The following is a 19,700-nucleotide window of genomic DNA, read 5'->3' as shown; positions in this document are numbered from 1 at the left end:
AACCTTGAGATAGAAAACATTCTCTAATACAAAATTTGAGAGGGAAACAAAAGAGAACCATTATACCACACACCACACTTGACAGTGGGCAATGCAAGATCTGATCTGAGAAGGAACAATACAGCCTGGATCAGATTACATGGAGAAGCTTACTTGAGAAGATGCAGTTCTCAAGATTCAGTCTATTTGGCTATGGCAAAATCCTTAGGTGCTCAGGATTGGAGAATAGGGATAGAAATCATTGTGGAGGAGGAGACATAAGGAGAGACAAGTGTAGTACAAAATGAAAAAGGATTTGAAGGAATGGGAGGCCTTGTTGTCTCATTATACTAGCTACATTCAATTAGTGGGACTGAAGATAAAATCTGCAACTGGGAGATAGAAAAAAAAAATATGGCAAATTAACTATAAATCGAAAAGATTTGCAAATTAATTCTATGTATTTGTATCCAGGATGACTCACTACAAGTCTGTGGTAAGGGGGAAAGAATCTTTCAAACAACTTTTATATTACAGGATTTAAGGTCATTTTCTAGCAGAATTATTTGATGGCTTCATATTGGCAGTTCAATGATCAATATTCTAACATTCTACTGATCTTAATCAAACAACTTCAATAAAAAGTATTGATGCCTGCACCATGATTGGTGTCTCTTGGTACAAACTAGAGGTGGACTAATGGAGAGAGTCTACTAGTGCTCTTTATACCAAGGAGGATAAGGAAGCTATGATGACAATGTGGATGATGAACGAGTTAGCATCTTTTTTTTATCATTTATTTTGGGGAAAATTCTTTGCTTTAGTGATACTAAGCTACTTCTATACCGTCAGTACTTGTTGCATATGATTCCATACTTTCTCTTAGGCATAACTATGCTCGCCTAGTTGAACAAAGTGAATAAGTCAATAGTTTGTTAGCTTTAGGGTGGACTAGGGTTAATAATAATCTAAGTAAGCATCTAAATGTAATATTCTTTTATGCAGGGCTACTGTAACTTCCTCACTGAGGAGAAATTGCTTGAGGCAGTAGAAGTTGGGCAGGTATTGTTACTAAGTTTCTTTTTATGTTTTTTTATTATTTTTATTGAAGTGTCAATTTCATTATATATGTAACTGTGGAGGTTGTAGGAACTAGGCTAGTACTTCTCATCAATTCGAGATGTGGCTGCAATTTAACATTTTTGGCTTTTCTTTATTGGTTAAATTATATGATGCAGACACGTGTGAAAAGAAAATTCTTATATATTATGTCCTCGTTGAATTGTGATAGCTTAGTTGTTGGTGTTTGAAACCAACATCTCCATTCATTTTCTGGTATGTTTGCTGTTATTTTTAGAATATACAGAACCTGGGGTTAGCTATGTAAAGCAGGTTAAATGCTACCTGAGTAGAAATGAGGGCGGTAAGAAATTTTTGATGTCTCAAAGTATTTGCCTAAGGACCAAAATGTAGTCATTAAGAGAGGGCGTTATGAACAAACCAAGTTGTTCAGTGGAGTCCTCAGAAAATATAAATGACTATCACGATCTATCTCCTCATGAACTGTGACTTGTGGCCCTGATATATCCTTTGAGTATCAACCATGCATGTGGGTATTTTTGATAGATGCGATCATTGAATAATAGTAGAAACCAGAATCTATCTAAACTAACTAAATTCAGTCTCAACTTCAAGAGACTTGACTGTTTAATATTGATTACTGACGACTGCATGGATTAACAGGCTAATTTGGTTGTGTCTTGGCTTGATCCTTCTCTTGTGCTCATTTTTGGTTTGTGCCAAGTGTTCCTTCATCATTTAATCATCAATTCATGCACTTATGTTCTTTGTCCTTGAGGTTAGCAGGAGCTTTTGAAGTTTTGTTGGATCATAGTGTACCTCTTAGGCTAAAAAACATTTCATAAGACTATGGAATGATTCATCATATGGATTGTTGAGAAATCAGGAAATAACACATACAAATGTTTATTTAGCATAGTTGTTGATGCTAAAATGAACTTGTGAAGTTGCAAAAGAAGAACCAAAATAAAAATACTATTAGTAGCAATAAAGCATAGGTTCAATTGACAATAAAATGCTAAAAATAGATTAGGGTGGTATCTTTGTTATAGCGGTAGCTTTGTTGTAAATTCTATAACAAAGAAGTCGACTAATAAATTCTATAATTAGATTTAAATAGTTTATAAAGGTATCTTTGTTGAAGAGGGAGACCAATAAATTTTACTTTAACATAATCAAAAGTTATTTAAGAAATATGAATATTATCTATTGATACTTTCTTGATAAGAAAAAATTTCATATCATAGTTCAAGAGTCTATAGTGGCTACTTATGACTAATACAAAATCAGATCAGAGTACACCCCTAATGACCATAGTCCTGAATATCCTCTCAACACTTAATTGCTCACCCTCAAAGATACATTTATTTCTAGCTCTCCATACATAGTGTATTAACGAAGACAACGCTAAGTATCGAGCCTTCGTTAATATCCTATTCCTACAGTAACATCTCCCAAACACTCTTAGAGCTCGTATAAAAGAAGACATCTCCTGTTGCATATGGAGTTAAGCTACTAGGTAAGATTTACGATACATCAGTTAATTGGTATTTTTGCTGAATTAAATGGGTTGATAATTTTTTTTGTTTTGTTTTTGGTAGTCTAAGAATTCATTGCTAGATATTGATGCTTGAAGGAACAGGTTCTATTATTTTCAATAACATTGTGAAGTTAACTATGGGTCTCTTCCTATGTGTATTTGAACATGAGTTTTATCGTCTACATTATTTGTTTCATAAATTTTCTTCTACTAATGAATTATTATACAGATAGATATGTGCAATACTTGTTTTACTTGATTATCCATCTTCATTATATCTTCCGAGGAAAATTCGCTGACTAGTTTTGTATCTGTGGTTGCCATCGTTTTACTAATTTTATTGTTAAGTAATGCATTGATCATTGTATTTTTTTTTCTTTTGAAATGATTAAAGTGCTTTCTTTACCAGCATTCTGTACAGAATTCTTTAGTAATGTTTTACAAATTTTTATGATTAAAGTATTTCCTAACATGATCCTTCCACACTAGGTTGCAATAAGAGAGATATGCCATGGAGCAGAGGCCTTGGTAAAAAGGTGTGGAAAGCAGAAAATGATCGAAGCTATCAAGTTACCTCCAAATGATCTTTATAGGCATGTTGAAGTATGAACTCTCTCCTACCTTACTTTCCATTGATTCATTGAGACAGCTTTCCTAGAGCATGATCGAAAGTTTGCGGTGAAATTTACTTTTTTTGAGTGAATATCAACGTAGGTTTACACTTGCATTGGTAGCTTGCTACTGTGTTTCTTGTGTCTGCCAAAACTATGATAGTATAATGCAGTACGGACCTTGTGTATTTTTGTATCAATTGAGATGAAAAGTCACTCTTACCTTCCAGACAAAGATCATTGAATGAGAATGGACAAGATCATTAGATGAGGATCAGGTAGATGGAGATCTAAGCTTCCTTCAATTCTAGGATTTCTAGATTGTAAGTGGGCATGCGTGGCAGATGAGTACCACCACATGTGGTGGGTGATTGGCTTTGTTATAAGATAGCTTCAACATATACTTTTGTTGTTTGTATTAATTTATAATAATTGATACAAATGTTTAACCTATAACTTAAGTATAATATATAAACTTATAAAGTATATTTCTAATGTAATATATATTGATATTACTTATAAGTTATCCATAAATATGTATGTTATTATTGGCACTTTTTTACAAGTAAATTATATTGTTAAAATTATAATTTTTTTAACAATTAAATATAACTTATAACTCATGAATTAATGAGAAAATTGTTGAATCTTCCCCTCTATAGCCCCCTTTACCTCTAGCCATCATTCATCACTATAATGTTAGCTTTAATCCTCTAAGTGAGAATATTTACAATTAGGCGGCCTTTGGTATTTACCTTTAGGTCTCTAGCACTCCCTCTCGAGTTGGGAAAAAATTATTATGAATACCTATCTTCTTGTAATAAATAGACTAAGTCTTAGCATCTCTTAGGGCTTTGTTAGCAAATCTATCACTCATGGTTTGAAATCTCATACCTGCCAAAATATGTCATTCTAGTAAATCACCAAAACTCGATACCACTTGACATAAAGGTTCAAAATCTCAAGCTGTGTTGTAGTCTCAGTCTTTGACTAGAAAGATATTATTCTAGTATCATGCTGATGCTCCAATGCATGGTGTCAATGATAGATTGGAGGCCATTTAAATCATTCCCGCTAAACTCAAGATATGACTATGATGTTTGCTAAGTACCTATCAATTATCAGTTAATTGGAAAAGCAAAGGGTAGAAAACTATTCAATATTGACTTGTGGAAATGGATGATTTGACAAAGTGTGAATGTGGAACTAGTTGGTGAATAAACATAATAATGCGATATTAAGCATTTTCTTTATCTATATTTACACAGATATGTGCTCGTACATTTATGACTAAATATACTTGCATATTAACAATTTTTTTCTTGTCTTTTGGTTAAACTAGGATTTAGTCCCACAGGCCACAGATGAATTTGCATTGCAATGCTAACCTTCTTTCTTTTTGTTTGTAAATAAGTATTTTTTGTATTCAGGACATTGCTGGGGATGATTTGATAAAAGCACTGCAAATAAAACACAAAATACCAAGAAGAAGGGCTCTTTCTGCTATAGAAGAAAATGTATTAAAGGTACTTACAGAGGAAGGCTACATTTTCAAAGAGGATGCCTTAGGAGCATCTGAAGACTCTGATAATATTTACGTGGACGAAGAGGAAGATGATCTTATAGTTGCTGATGGTGAAGTTGATGAAGGTGATGTCCATATAAAGCCTGTCTTGCGTAGACCTATGCCCTTGGTGAGTTTCCCTTGACTTTAAATGGTAATTGTTTGCAGGTGTATAACATATTGCTTTATTTCTAGTTTTTCTATTTTGATTGATTACTGTATAGCTTCTCTTTGAAGGACTGTGATTCGACCTTTGGTTTCTTCATCAACATCAGAGACCTGAGAAGTCTTTGGTAGATGTGCCTATTAAATTATCCTCCCATCAAGCTCTTTTTACTAATGTGTATAGTTGTTAAGCCGTGCCAATTATTTGAGGATGGCCATATGACTCTTATCCCTCAATCGTGCTTAATGAAAATCTATAATTTTTTAAAAATATTTAAATTAATTAAAATTATTGTTTTTATAAGATTGACTCTACCCTTGCACTTTCTTCTCAAATAGATTTAACTTTTAACTATAGGCTATTGATGATGCCATTTTAAATATTTTTTCTTGTTTCACATTGTGCCAGGCAAACATTAAACGTCTTGTTTCGGTAAATTGTCAAAATTCGAGCACTTAGCACAGATAATGTCTGCTTTCTTTATTTCATTTCCCTCCTCTTTTGATTTTCAATCTATCACTGACGTTATGAATCAGAACATCTACACGATACAGTATTGTCCCACTCAGATTGAAACTTCGGCATTGTTCGAAATTTTGAACCTTGCATAGTATAACTACAATCATTATCTTGTTAATTTATTATTTTAAAATTTTAATTCAATTGACTTTTTATTTGCAACAGGATTATATTTGGAGGTAAATAAGTTAAGTGTAAGAGGATTTAGAAATAAAACTCATTTGAATTTACCTAAGCATATGCGGCGTGTGAGTGTTGGCATGACATACTACCAAAACTGTATTGTTTGGTTAGAAACCAGAACAGAACGATACAACAACAACAACCAAGCCTTTTCCCACTAGGTGGGGTCGGCTGTATGAATCCTTTTACGCCATTGAGCTCTATCTCCTATTATATCATCATCTATATTTAAATAAATTTTATCTTGTTTTATTGTTGCTAACCAAGTCTTTTTTGGTCTTCCTCTTCCTCGTTTGATATGCATGTTTATCATAGTTTCACATCGTCTGGAGCATTTATTGGTCGTCTAAGTAAATGCCCGTACCATCTTAAACGTGTCTCTCGGAGTTTGTCCTTAATAGATGCAACTCCGACTTTCTCTCTAATGCTCTCATTCTTTATTTTGTCCATCTTTGTATGTCCACACATTCATCTTAACATCCTTATCTCTGCAACTCTCATCTTCTGCTCATGTGCTCGAGTCATAGCACAACATTCAGCTCCATATAACATAGCAGGTTTAACAACGGTTTTATAGAACTTACTTTTAAGTTTAAGAGGTACTTTACGGTCACATAAAACACCCGACGCTCCCCTCCATTTCACCCAGCTTGCTTATATTCTATGTAAGACGTCTCTCTCAATCCCTCCATCATTTTGTAAAAATGATCCTAAATATTTAAATCTCTCGGTTCCGGGCAACTCGTCCTCTCCTATCTTAACAATTGTTTCATTATTTCTAATATTGCTAAACTTAAATTCCATATATTCTGTCTTTAATCTACTAAGCTTAAAACCTTTCCCTTCTAGTGTTTCCCTCCAAGATTCTAGCTTAGCATTTACTCCTTCACGTGTCTCATATATCAAAATAATATCATCTGCAAATAACATGCACCACGGTACTGTGTCTTGAATGTGCGCAGTGAGTTCGTCCATAATTAGTGTAAAAAGATAGGGACTTAGGGCTGATCCTTGATGTAACCCTATCTTTATTGGAAATGCTTCAGTTACTCCGCCTGAAGTCTTTATTCTGGTCGTTACATCTGTTAGGACCTTTGTGTTCGGCTAGAGGGGGGGTGAATAACCTTTCTTTCGCTTTTGACCTACAACTTGTTAGTGGAAGATAAAGGAAACAAATGAACAAGTATGAAAACAAAAATTCAATGCTAACTCCCTTTGTTTACTTGGTCTCCACCTCCTTGAGGTGACTAATCCAAGGCGCACACACCCACACAATGAAGTTCCACTATAAACTTCTCCTTCTCGAATGACAATCGAAGGTGGAGAAACCCTTACACAATCTCCTCTTCCTTTTACAAAGTGAAAGTTAGGATCAGAAGGAAGAGTATGAGTATCTGTAGGCTTGAGGATTACTTGATGAGCACTTTTTCGGTTTTAGAACAGTTGGTTATCTCCAAGCTCTAAGAATTGCTTTTATAGTTTTCCCGACATCAGTCGACTGGTATACCTATCAGTCGACTGATGGGCTTTAACGGCACTAAAGATTTGACGAGATTTTGAGCCGCCACTTCATAACGGTCATCTACCAGTCGACTGGTACCAGTACCAGTCGACTGGTACTTGCCTCCAATTGCCCTGGCGACATTCTGTCCATTCTGTGCCTTGGTACCAGTCGACTGGTATAAGTACCAGTCGACTGGTACCTTATACTTCTGAAATTTACAGCAGTTTGTACCGTCTCAGTTTTACATTATTTTATACACTTGAATTTACTTCCTTAGCTTAGACTTCAAGCCTCCAAGCACCTTCCCTCAGCCTTACGCCCCTAGGATGCTTCTGTCTCCACGACTCCTCATCCTTGCGCTTGCCTTCAAGGGCTACCTTTGGCTCCGTCATGCTAAGTCTCCTTTTTGCCAATAGATCACACCTCCGGATCTTTCCTTGCCAAAACTTCATACTTGGTCTTTTCTTTGTATCTGCTCACTCAATACTTATGTTAGATCACAATTAATGCCTAGCTTAAACTATTTTAACCAAACATCAACAATGAGTAATGTCTTGAGCAAGATTGCTCCAACAATCTCCCCCTTTTTGATGTTTGGCAAAATGTGTTTAAGTTAGGTCTTTAAATATACAACATCTAGAAAGTATGATGATATTCACGAAGCATAAGCATACAAAATATCTTCATATAACATGAATCATGAATGAAGCATAAGCATACAAAATATCTAATCTTAAGATATCCACATCTCCCCCTTTTTGCCACACACAAAAAATTACAACTCCCCCTTAATCCATGATATTGTCTAAGAGCAAGTGATAGGAAGAAACAAATGACAGATAATAAAAGAAGACATATGCGAATATAAAGGAGCTTACAAACCAACAAGAAAGAGAAAAAGAAGCAGCAGTGAAAGAAAATAAGCACGAGTCACATAATGTCATAACACCAGGCGTACATCATAGTCAGGAAGCTAAATGTTCGAGATGAACAGAATATAGCACTGTCGAAGCCAAAACACATCTCGACACCAACACACAAAGAAAACCAGAATCATAGTCCTAGTGATCATCACTGGGAGGAGGTGGAGGAGCCTGGTATGTCAGATCCCAGCGCTGCAGCATCGCATACATATCCGCCTGACGCTGCTGAGAAGCAGTCCAATCCTGTCGGAACCCCCGAAACTCCTGAAACCCCTGGCGTACTGTCTCCTCCAGCTGAGTCAATCGAGCCTCGACAGTCACAGGGACTGGATGCGGTGCCAATGCAGGAGGAGGTACGTCAGCCTCCTCAGCGTCAGAATCATCCGCCTCCTGAGCACGCCATACCATCTCCCCCTGGCGTCTCTCAATACTTGCAAGAGACATCTGGCGGGCCCCAATCTGATCATAGTCCTTAGATAATTGATGCAGTTGACCCCTCATGACATCGAGACCCCGAGAAGCAAAGAAAGACGTCAGGATGTGACAGTAAGGCATGTACAACTTCTCATTAGAAGGACTAGAGAAGTGCACGATGGACTCAAAAACGTGAAGAGCGATGTTGATGTCGAGCCGGTGCTCCAAAGCATACATCATGACCAGATGGGGCAGCCGAATCTTGGCTTGCCCCCGAGTGACTATAGGTAAGATACACCCAATAACAACCTTATAAAGGATGTTGCTGCGGGCAGACATACGGGTAGCATTGAAGATGCGCCGCAGAGGAGCTCGGGGGGCATTGAAGTAATACTGATGTATCACTTCAATGGACAAATGAGAGAGTGAATCGGTGAATGGCTCAACAACTGTAGGAAAACACGTAAAGGAGCTCTCAGAAGCCCGACACTCTAGAAAAGACTGGAGAATGCTGGGAGTGAACTCAATATCGACACAACCTACATGAGATACCCATGTATGACCTCCACTACCTCTAGGATGCAAATTGATGTAGAATTCCTTACATAAATCCAGATTGACTAAATGCGTGCAATGCACTAACTTATCTAAACCAAAATACTGAATGATCTCCATGACATCTGGTACAATTGTAGTAAAATAGGTCTGATTCAGATACCGACAGGGTATCATAGCGAAATTAGTAGCCGCGGATCGGAATCGATCCCCCGAGGGAACGGGAGCAGACTGCCGGGAGGTTCCCTCACCAGCCCTGCGTTTTTGCCTAACCCTAAATGTGGTAATGCAATACATATGATCCAAAAGTAACCCCAAAACAGGGAGAAGAGCATAGAATCACAGCAAAAACAGCAAAAACAGCAAGGTATTAGGGTTAAATCACACTTGATCTTGAGAAAAGATGAGGGAGAAGGATTACCTTCGTTCCATAGCCACGAAATCAAGGAAGAACCGAGGAAGAAGAAGTTGTGGTGAGGACACGAGCCGACGGGCGTTGAGAGGCCGCAGGAGAAACAAAACTGAGCAATGAGGGAAGATGAGGACAGATCGAGAAAGAGAAGGAGGTTTAGGCGGCCGGAGAGGACAAGAAACGGCGACGAGCTGCGCTGGAATCCAGGCGGCAGATGAAACTAGGGTTTCCATCGGGCCACTGCACGCGGAAGGATATATAAAAACGCGAGTACCAGTCGACTGATGCTTTCATCAGTCGACTGGTGCCTAAAACAGAAACCCACAGAATCATTCTGTTCGCAAAAGTCACTGTTACCAGTCGACTGGTACCTGAACCAGTCGACTGATACCAATTCTGGCCTTATTCTGCCCGAATTTCAGAAACCTACAGATAATTATACCAACCTCCAAAAATTCTCAAATTTGGTGGAGAAGTATATTTTAACCTTGTCTATTCGGGAAAAATATGTATAAAAATATGTCTATCATAGATCCTAAGATTGACACATGCTTTAACACTAGTTAGATTATGTAGTATATCGTTGAGTGAAAGTCCCAATTTGAACTTCCCTATAGGTGCTGTACCTATATTAGAACAAGGCTTCTTTCTTACACCTCTTTATATGGTATTTTCCATATCAACTTAAATTTCATACAATAGGTTGTGATATTTGTATTTGAAAGAAATATCCAATCATGTTCAAAGAGCTATGTACACATTAATTGTGCACAAGCCTTCCCAATGATTGGTCCACTTAAGGATTAATGTGACTAGATGTCATGTTGGCCCAAAGTCATGTATCATGACAAACATGTTGAACCAAAGACATCATCCTAAACATCTCACATGGTATCTAATTGAAGAAATACACAAGCAAGGCTCCTTAGGGCTATGTGAGAAGAAAAAAAAAAAAAAAAAACATAATGTGATGTAAAAACATGCGATGCTATACTCACTATTCTACAAGACACATACCAAGTTCCCTCCTAATAGAGGTGAACTCTACTTCGGGCAAAGGCTTGGTAAAAATATCGGCAAGATTAGATTGAGATTCAACATAAAGTAGTTCAATGTCTCCTCTTGCCACATGATCTCTAATAAAATGATGCTTCACCTCAATGTGCTTTGTCCTAGAGTGATGCACAGGATTTTTGGTTAAGTTGATGGTGCTAATATTATCACACAACACCTTAACTTTGGAATAGTGACACTCATAATCTTCTAAAGTATGCATCATCCAAAGCAATTGAGCTACACAACTACCCATGGCCACATACTCGGCTTCGGTTGTGGATAAGGCCACACAAGGTTGTTTTCTACTACTCCAACTTACAAGGGAAGGTCCAAGAAATTGACAACCACCGCTAGTACTTTTTCTATCTAATTTGCAACCCGCATAATCGGAATCGGTATACCCAATCAACTCAAAATTCCTAGTCCGAGGATACCAAAGACCTACATTAAGGGTACTCTTGATGTATCTCAAAATTCTCTTTACCGCTACTAAGTGTGATTCTTTGGCACATGATTGGTATCTTGCACACATTCCTACGGCAAATATTATGTCCGGTCTACTAGCGGTTAGGGATAGCAAACTACCAATCATGCTCCTATATAGTTTTGGATCAACTAATTTCCCTTCTTGATCACTTTCTATCTTGGTATTAGTCCCCATAGGAGTAGATGCTCCTTTAGCATTTTCCAACCCAAATTTCTTAATAAGTTCTTTAGCAAATTTGGTTTGGTAAACATGGGTTCCTTCGCTAGTTTGCTTGACTTGTAATCCTAAAAAGAAACTCAATTCTCCAACAAGACTCATTTCAAACTCACTTTCCATGTGTTTGATAAAGTCATGAAGAAGTTCATTATTTGTTGAACCAAAAATGATGTCATCAACATAGACTTGTGCAACAAAAATTTCCCCATCCTTAGACTTTAGAAATAATGTTGGGTCAATTGTTCCTCTTCTAAAGTCCTTGGAGATTAGGAAGGATGAAAGTCTCTCATACCAAGCCCGAGGTGCTTGTTTTAACCCATATAATGCTTTCTTAAGCTTATAAACATGGTTTGGGCAATCTATATTTTCGAATCCGGGTGATTGCTCTACATAAACCTCTTCTTTAATGAAACCATTTAAGAAAGCCGATTTTACATCCATTTGGTGGAGTTTAAAACCCATGTAAGCGGCATATCCTAATAATATTCGGATGGACTCTAACCTAGCTACCGGAGCATAGGTTTCATCATAATCAAGTCCTTCCACTTGATTGAAACCTCTAGCTACCAACCTAGCCTTATTTCTAGTGACTCTCCCTTGATCATCCAACTTATTTCTAAAAACCCATTTTGTTGTGACGATTGTACTCCCATTAGGTCTTGGAACCAACTCCCATACATCACTCCTTTCAAATTGGTTCAACTCTTCTTGCATTGCTAAAATCCAATCCGTATCAAGTAAAACATCATTAATTGTTTTTGGTTCAAGTTGTGATATTAGAGCAATTTGACTAGTATGATCCCTAAAGTAGGATCTAGTCCTTACCCCTTGTGCCACATCTCCAACTACTTGATTAATAGGATGATCTTGATGGTGCCTTAAGGTCCTTGGGGTAATGGAATCATCATTTTTGGAAGTATCATTGTTTACATTGTTTCTTTCATCATCCGAACCATCTCTTTCTCCCCCTAGATCAATACCCCCCTAATTGTAGATTTTGCATTTCTTGAGTGATGTTTTGATTATTTTCAATTATATCCTTGTCAATAGAGGATTTTCTAGGATAAGTCCTAGTAGACTCATCAAACTCAACATTAGACGATTCCTCAACCATTTGAGTCTTTTTGTTGTATACTCTATATCCTCTACTAGTGGATGAGTATCCAACTAAAATTCCCTCATTAGACTTGGGATCAAATTTTCCTAAGTCATCTTTGGTATTGAGAATATAAACCTTACAACCAAAGACCCTAAAATAGTGAATTATAGGAATTGTGCCATTCCATAACTCAAATGGTGTTTTCCCTAAAAACTTATGAATCAAAACACGATTTTGGATATAACATGCGGAATTAACCGCTTCGGCCCACAAATAGCTAGGTAGGGAGTATGCATTGAGCATGGTCCTAGCCGCTTCTTGTAAGACCCTATTCTTCCTCTCCACTACACCATTTTGTTGAGGTGTTTTTGGGCAAGAAAATTCATGTTTATAACCGTTATCCAAACAAAATTTAGAAAAGTTCAAATTCTCGAACTCTCCACCATGATCACTCCTAATTCTATCAATTTTGATGTTCTTTTCATTTTCTACCCTCTTGGTAAACCCTATGATAGTTTCTAAAGTTTCCCCTTTGTGTTTTAAGAAATGAACTCAAGTATATCTAGAGTAGTCATCTACTATTACCAAACAATATTTGTTACCCGTTAAAGAGGGTGTTCTATGACAATCGAAAAGATCCAAATGCAATAATTCTAATGGTAATGAAGTGCTAGTTAAGGTTTTACCTTTATGTGATGACCTTGATTGCTTACCCTCTTGGCATGCATCACATAGTTTATCCTTGATGTACTTGATTTTTGGTAGCCCCTTAACTAGCTCCATCTTGGCTACCTTGGCTATGTTCTTCATGTTGATGTGTCCAAGTCTTCTATGCCATAGCCATCCTTCTTCTTCTTTTGACATCAAACACTTAATAGAGGGGTTAGAAGCATATGAAAGATCAACATAATAGAGATTTGCCTTTCTAAATCCTTCTAGCATCACATTCTCAAGATTCTTGTGTTTAACTATACACTTATTTGGGTGAAACTCTACATTATATCCGGCATCACATAGTTGGCTAACACTAAGCAAATTAAATCCCATATTTTTAACCAACAAGACTTTATGAATGATAATTGTGGGTGATACCTCAATTGTACCTTTACCTATAATCTTGAGCTTCCCACTATTCCCAAATGATACCGTTCCTTTCTTTATATAGTTTATTGTGGAGAACTTGCTCACATCACCGGTCATATGTCTTGAGCAACCGCTATCCACAATCCACATACTTGCATCCTTTTTCTCTTCTACCTAGACAACATAAAACACACAATTCTTTGGTACCCATGCACTTGATTCGGAAATATCATTCAAATATTTCTTAGGCACCCAAGCTTGTCTTGCCTTTCCTTTAGCATTCTTCTTAACATTGTTTCTATCACTTCTAGTGCCATTAATTAGAGACATGTATGCAACTTCCTTTTCTTTAGGTCTATATCCTATACCGGCTTTGTTGTAAACGGCTCTTTGGTCTCTAATGATCATATCTAAGTATTTGGATCCATTTGTAAACTTCACTAGACATGCTCTTAACTCAATCACATCATTCTTCAATTTTTCGTTTTCTTCCTTGAGCATGCTTGACTCACTAGATGAACATGCATCAATTTTAATAAGCTTAAGCTTTCCCTTCAAGGTTTTTACCTTAGATTGTGATTTAACAAAAGCATTTTTGAGATGAGCAATAGTTTTGTAAAGAAATTCTACTTTGGGAGATTCTTTTACCTCATCATCATCACTTGATTCCTCTTCATTTGATGACTCCTCTTCACTTGACACCTCCTCTTGACTTGATTCATCTTTGCCCTCTTCAAAAGCCATAAAGGCCATATGTCGAGTAACATGGCATAGCTCATCTTCATCCGATGAGTCAATGCTTGGTGTATCCCATGTAGCTTAGGCCATCATGGCTTCCTTCTTTTTCTCCTTTTTCTTCTTCTCCTTTTCTTCTTTCTTCTTTAATTCCGGGCAATTTGGCTTGATGTGTCCTTTCTTGTTACATCCATAACAAGTGACATTAGTATTAAAGTTTGAACTTTGGCTACTCTTACCTTTTGAGGGTTGAAACATCTTCTTCACATTCTTTCTTGTGAATTTTCTTGATCTTCCCATCATCTTTTTGACATAGTGAGCCACTTCACTTGCCGACATTTCATCATCACTATCCGATGATTCTTGCTCGGATTCGGATGATGAGGATTCCACCTTCTTTTCCTTCTTTTTCTTTTCCTTCTTCTCTACAACAAGAGCCATACCTTTCTCTTTTGAAACCGCATTAGCTTGCTCATGAAGTTCAAATTCGCAAAATACTTCGTCAAGTTTAACTAAAGAAAGGTCTCTAGAAACCTTATACGCATCAACCATTGAGGCCCATAAGGTGGTTCTAGGGAAAGATTGAAGAACATACCTTACTAGGTCCCTATTGTCAATTTTCTCACCTATAACATGAAGACCATTTACTATTTCCTTGAATCTACCGTGCATTTGACTTACGGTTTCATTTGTCTTCATAGTGAAGGTTTGAAGTTGTCCCAACAAAAGATCTCTCTTGGCCCTTCTTGACTCGCTTGATCTTTCATTTAACTCAATGAGTTTCTCCCAAAGCTCCTTGGCGGAATCGAACGGTCCTACTTTGCTTAGTTGCTCCTTTGAAAGTCCACATTGTAGGGTTGTTGTGGCTCTTGCATTAGCTTGGGCCTTCTTTGCCATCTCCTTTGTCCACTCCTTGGTAGGAAGAGGTGCTCCCGATCCATCCTTCGGCTTTTCAAACCCATCTACAACACTAAACCAATTCTCAATATCATTCATTAAATAGTATTCCATTCTACCTTTCCAATATGCAAAGTCATTGCCATCAAAGAAGGGTGGTCTAGCGGTGCTATATCCCTCTTGAAACGCCATTTCGATGCTTCGGTTGACGATGAGTTCTTCCGATGCGTCACTTGCTCTGATACCAATTGTTAGGACCTTTGTGTTCGGCTAGAGGGGGGGTGAATAGCCTTTCTTTCGCTTTTGACCTACAACTTGTTAGTGGAAGATAAAGGAAACAAATGAACAAGTATGAAAACAAAAGTTCAATGCTAACTCCCTTTGTTTACTTGGTCTCCACCTCCTTGAGGTGACTAATCCAAGGCGCACACACCCACACAATGAAGTTCCACTATAAACTTCTCCTTCTCGAATGACAATCGAAGGTGGAGAAACCCTTACACAATCTCCTCTTCCTTTTACAAAGTGAAAGTTAGGATCAGAAGGAAGAGTATGAGTATCTGTAGGCTTGAGGATTACTTGATGAGCACTTTTTCGGTTTTAGAACAGTTGGTTATCTCCAAGCTCTAAGAATTGCTTTTATAGTTTTCCCGACATCAGTCGACTGGTATACCTATCAGTCGACTGATGGGCTTTAACGACACTAAAGATTTGACGAGATTTTGAGCCGCCACTTCATAACGGTCATCTACCAGTCGACTGGTACCAGTACTAGTCGACTGGTACTTGCCTCCAATTACCCTGGCGACATTCTGTCCATTCTGTGCCTTGGTACCAGTCGACTGGTACCTTATACTTCTGAAATTTACAGCAGTTTGTACCGTCTCAGTTTTACATTATTTTATACACTTGAATTTACTTCCTTAGCTTAGACTTCAAGCCTCCAAGCACCTTCCCTCAGCCTTACGCCCCTAGGATGCTTCTGTCTCCACGACTCCTCATCCTTGCGCTTGCCTTCAAGGGCTACCTTTGGCTCCGTCATGCTAAGTCTCCTTTTTGCCAATAGATCACACCTTCGGATCTTTCCTTGCCAAAACTTCATACTTGGTCTTTTCTTTGTATCTGCTCACTCAATACTTATGTTAGATCACAATTAATGCCTAGCTTAAACTATTTTAACCAAACATCAACAATGAGTAATGTCTTGAGCAAGATTGCTCCAACAACATCCTCATACATATCCTTAATTAGTTCAATATATGTTATGCTAACACCTCTCTTTTCTAAAATTCTCCATATAATTTCTCTTGGGACTCTATCATAAGCTTTTTCTAAGTCAATGAATACCATGTGTAGATCTTGTTTTTGCTCCCGATATTTTTCAATTAATTGTCTAAGGAGATGTATAGCTTTTATTGTCGACCTTCCAGGCATGAACCCAAATTGATTTTCTGTCACTGGTCTCCTTCCTTAATCTTTTTTCTATTACTTTTTCCCAAAGTTTCATAGTATGACTCATTAGTTTAATACCCCTATAGTTTGCACAATTTTGTATGTCTCTCTTGTTCTTATATAAGGGAACTAGAGTACTTATCCTCCATTGATCAGACATTCTTTTCGTTTTCAATATTATGTTAAATAATTTTGTAAGCCATTCAATACCTTGTTTCCCTAAGCACTTCCATACCTCTATTGGAATATCATCTGGTCCAACGACTTTTCTATTGTGCATCTCATTTAAAGTTTGAATTCTACGATAAAAATTAAAATTTCTATGCTCATTTGACCTAATTAAATTACCAAAGTTAAGTTGATCATCTAAACCTTCATTTAAAAATTAATGAAAATAACTTTTTATTGCTCTTTTATTTCCTTATTGTTAACTAATATCCTATTCATTTATCTTTAATACATTTTATTTGATAAGATCTCTTGTTTTCCTCTCCCTCGCTTTTGCTATTCTGTAAATGTCTTTTTCCCCTTCTTTTATATTCAATTTTTGATACAAGTGTTCAAAATTTCATTATTAGCTTCATTCACTACTTTCTTAGCCTCTTTCTTGGTTACTATATTTTTAAAATTTTTCTTGCTTTTACAAATATTTAATTCTTTATAGATTGTTCATTTTTCTTTCACTTTCTCCTATACTTCTCATTCCACCACCAAGATTTTTACTTAGTAATGCACCTCCCTTTGATTAACCGAGTACACTCCTGGCTACTATTTTCAACTTTGATACCATCTTATTCATATCGTATTCAAGTCATCGTATATTACACCTAATGCTTGTACTTCTACTTTCTCCTTAAATATATTTTGTTTCCTATCCTTTAACTTCCACCACTTAATTCTAGGAATTGTATATATTTTCTTTTTATTGATACTATGTTTGAGGCGTATATCCAACACTACTACTCTATGTTGGGTAGTTAAGCTTTCTCCAGGGATGACTTTGCAATCTTTACAAATCTTTCTATCCTTCTTCCTAACCATAAGAAAGTCAATTTGCGATTTATTATTCCCACTTTTGAATGTGACTAAGTGTTCTTTTTTTTTTTTTACGTATTAGCTAATATAAGGTCATATGCTATCGCAAAATCTAATATAGTTTTCCATTCCTCGTTCCAAACCCATAACTCCCATGTACTTTCTCATATTCCTCATTTTTCACTCCGACATGTCATTTAGATCACCTCCTATTAAAATCATTTCATTTGGTGGAATATTTTGTAATATTTCATCTAAGTCCTTCCAAAACCTTGATGTGGTAGCTTCATCTAATCCTACTTGTGGTGCATATACGCTAATTATGTTCATAGTTTCTTTCGCCACTATTATCTTAAGGACTGTAATTCTATCTCCTTTTCTAACTACTCCTACAACTTCATCTTTTAACAAATTATCTACAATGATACCCACTCTATTTCTTGCTTTACTCTTTCCAGTGTACCAAAACTTAAAACCCAAGTTCTCTATCATCTTTGCCTTCTCGCCTATCCATTTTGTCTCTTGTACACACAAAATACTAATTTTTCTCCTAATCATCATATCTACTACATCCATTGATTTACCAGTGAGAGTTCCTATATTCCATGTTCCAAATCTTAGATTATTAGTTTTCCTATCATATTTGTTCTTATCTAACCTATGGTGTGAGAACTTTTGCCTATTTAACACTACACCCAAGTTCTCATGGAGATGTAGCGGTCCTTGCTAAGACGTTACAGTCGGACCCTGTAACACGAACTCTTCCATATTTTCACTACACCCGAGTTCTGGAGATGTAACGGTCCTTGCTAAGACGTTACAGTCGGACTCTGCAACGCGTTCCTTCCGGGGAACAACCTAGCATTAGTACAATAGTTTAATGGATTCATTCATTGAATATTTGCCATAGTTCGACACTAGCTGGCAACCTAACGCAACCCTCCTCCTTTATCCGGGCTTGGGACCGGCCATGACCGGTCATCATGGGGGGAGTTCCAGAACAGAACGATACCCTATAAAAATTTCTGTTATCTTGAAGGGCATGTGATGATGACACGAGAGAAGCTTCTCTCCATTTCAACCCTCTATTCTTTCATCATCTATTCCTTTCACATGAATGCTAGAAGATGCAAGATATTTAGTGCTTTTAATTACAAGGATTTCAATTCATGAACATCCCTCTTAATTATTCCATCATTTTTTTTTATTTTAATTGAAATTGCATTTCTTTTATTCAATTTTTGTTCTACTTATCTATACCTTTAGTTTCCTGCATTTTGCTTTCCACAATTCAAGTTTTACTATAAACTAGGAATTTGCATCCGTCTTCACTGGCTGTATTTGAATATAGGTGCTAGATTCTCCTAGAATAAATAATGTATATACCAAACAAAGAGCACTTGGAACTGTATTTTTGAAATATTTGTTTCAAGCACATTAATCAATGACCTTATACTAGATGACATTGTATTATATATATTAGGTACTCTTAGAATAGATATTGTAGATACCAAACAAAGTCCACCTGCAATTGTTTTTTAAAGTATTTGTTGCACGTATGTTGATCTGTAACCTACTAGCTGGTGGTCGGTTGAGTGCCTTGATTTCTTCATTAGATTGCTTAGTTAATTATCAAGTTTGAGTCATGTCTAATTAGATTTGGAATATACATATTGTCTTTGATATGACAATTTTGCTTTCTTAACTTAGTTAATATATGGACTGACATTTGGGACTGACATTTGGTTCCTTCTTTTTATTCTTTTTTTTTCTTCTTGTGCGAATGGAGAACAACAGTCATCCTATTTTGTCCTCTTTCTTATCATTGGAATTCTTGTAGGTGAACATCTTGTCAAGTGCTAACAGGTAAAAAGTACATGCATTAACTGGATTTGACATTGGGAAATTTGCTTGCTCTTATTAGCTTGAGTAGACATGGTGAAAGAGACTGTTTTGTCAAAGCAATGTAGTCATGGATTAGGCTGATATCCTTCTATTTCAGAAACCATTCTCTCTTGTATTTTGCCTCACCTTTATGTTCAATTTTAACTGAGAAAAGAATTGACAGTGTGCCAACACTGTCAACATTGCTTTGCAAGAGTGTGCATTTAGCTTCTATTGATCTACACAAATCCTTGCTTCTATGTAAATAATTTTGTTCTATATGCCCCTTTCTTATACTTCTACATC

The 19,700-nt window shown here is 36.7% G+C and overlaps 1 protein-coding gene across 2 annotated transcripts in view; it reads left to right on the top strand.

Moving 5' to 3' along the window:
• The window catches only part of LOC122015982 (probable polyribonucleotide nucleotidyltransferase 1, chloroplastic), a 56,618-nt gene that overhangs the window by 19,465 nt on the left and 17,453 nt on the right, over positions 1–19,700 (top strand). For both annotated transcript variants that reach the window (XM_042573103.1, XM_042573104.1), the window contains exons 8-10: positions 985–1,041; positions 3,089–3,202; positions 4,641–4,904. In XM_042573103.1, the coding sequence (XP_042429037.1) occupies positions 985–1,041; positions 3,089–3,202; positions 4,641–4,904 (435 nt within the window). The remainder of the gene's footprint in view (positions 1–984; positions 1,042–3,088; positions 3,203–4,640; positions 4,905–19,700) is intronic.

Source organism: Zingiber officinale, chromosome 8B (genome assembly GCF_018446385.1).
Source record: "Zingiber officinale cultivar Zhangliang chromosome 8B, Zo_v1.1, whole genome shotgun sequence".
Lineage (NCBI taxonomy): Eukaryota > Viridiplantae > Streptophyta > Magnoliopsida > Zingiberales > Zingiberaceae > Zingiber > Zingiber officinale.
Note: the sequence above shows the minus strand (reverse complement) of the source record. Positions and strands in the feature narration are given on the sequence as shown.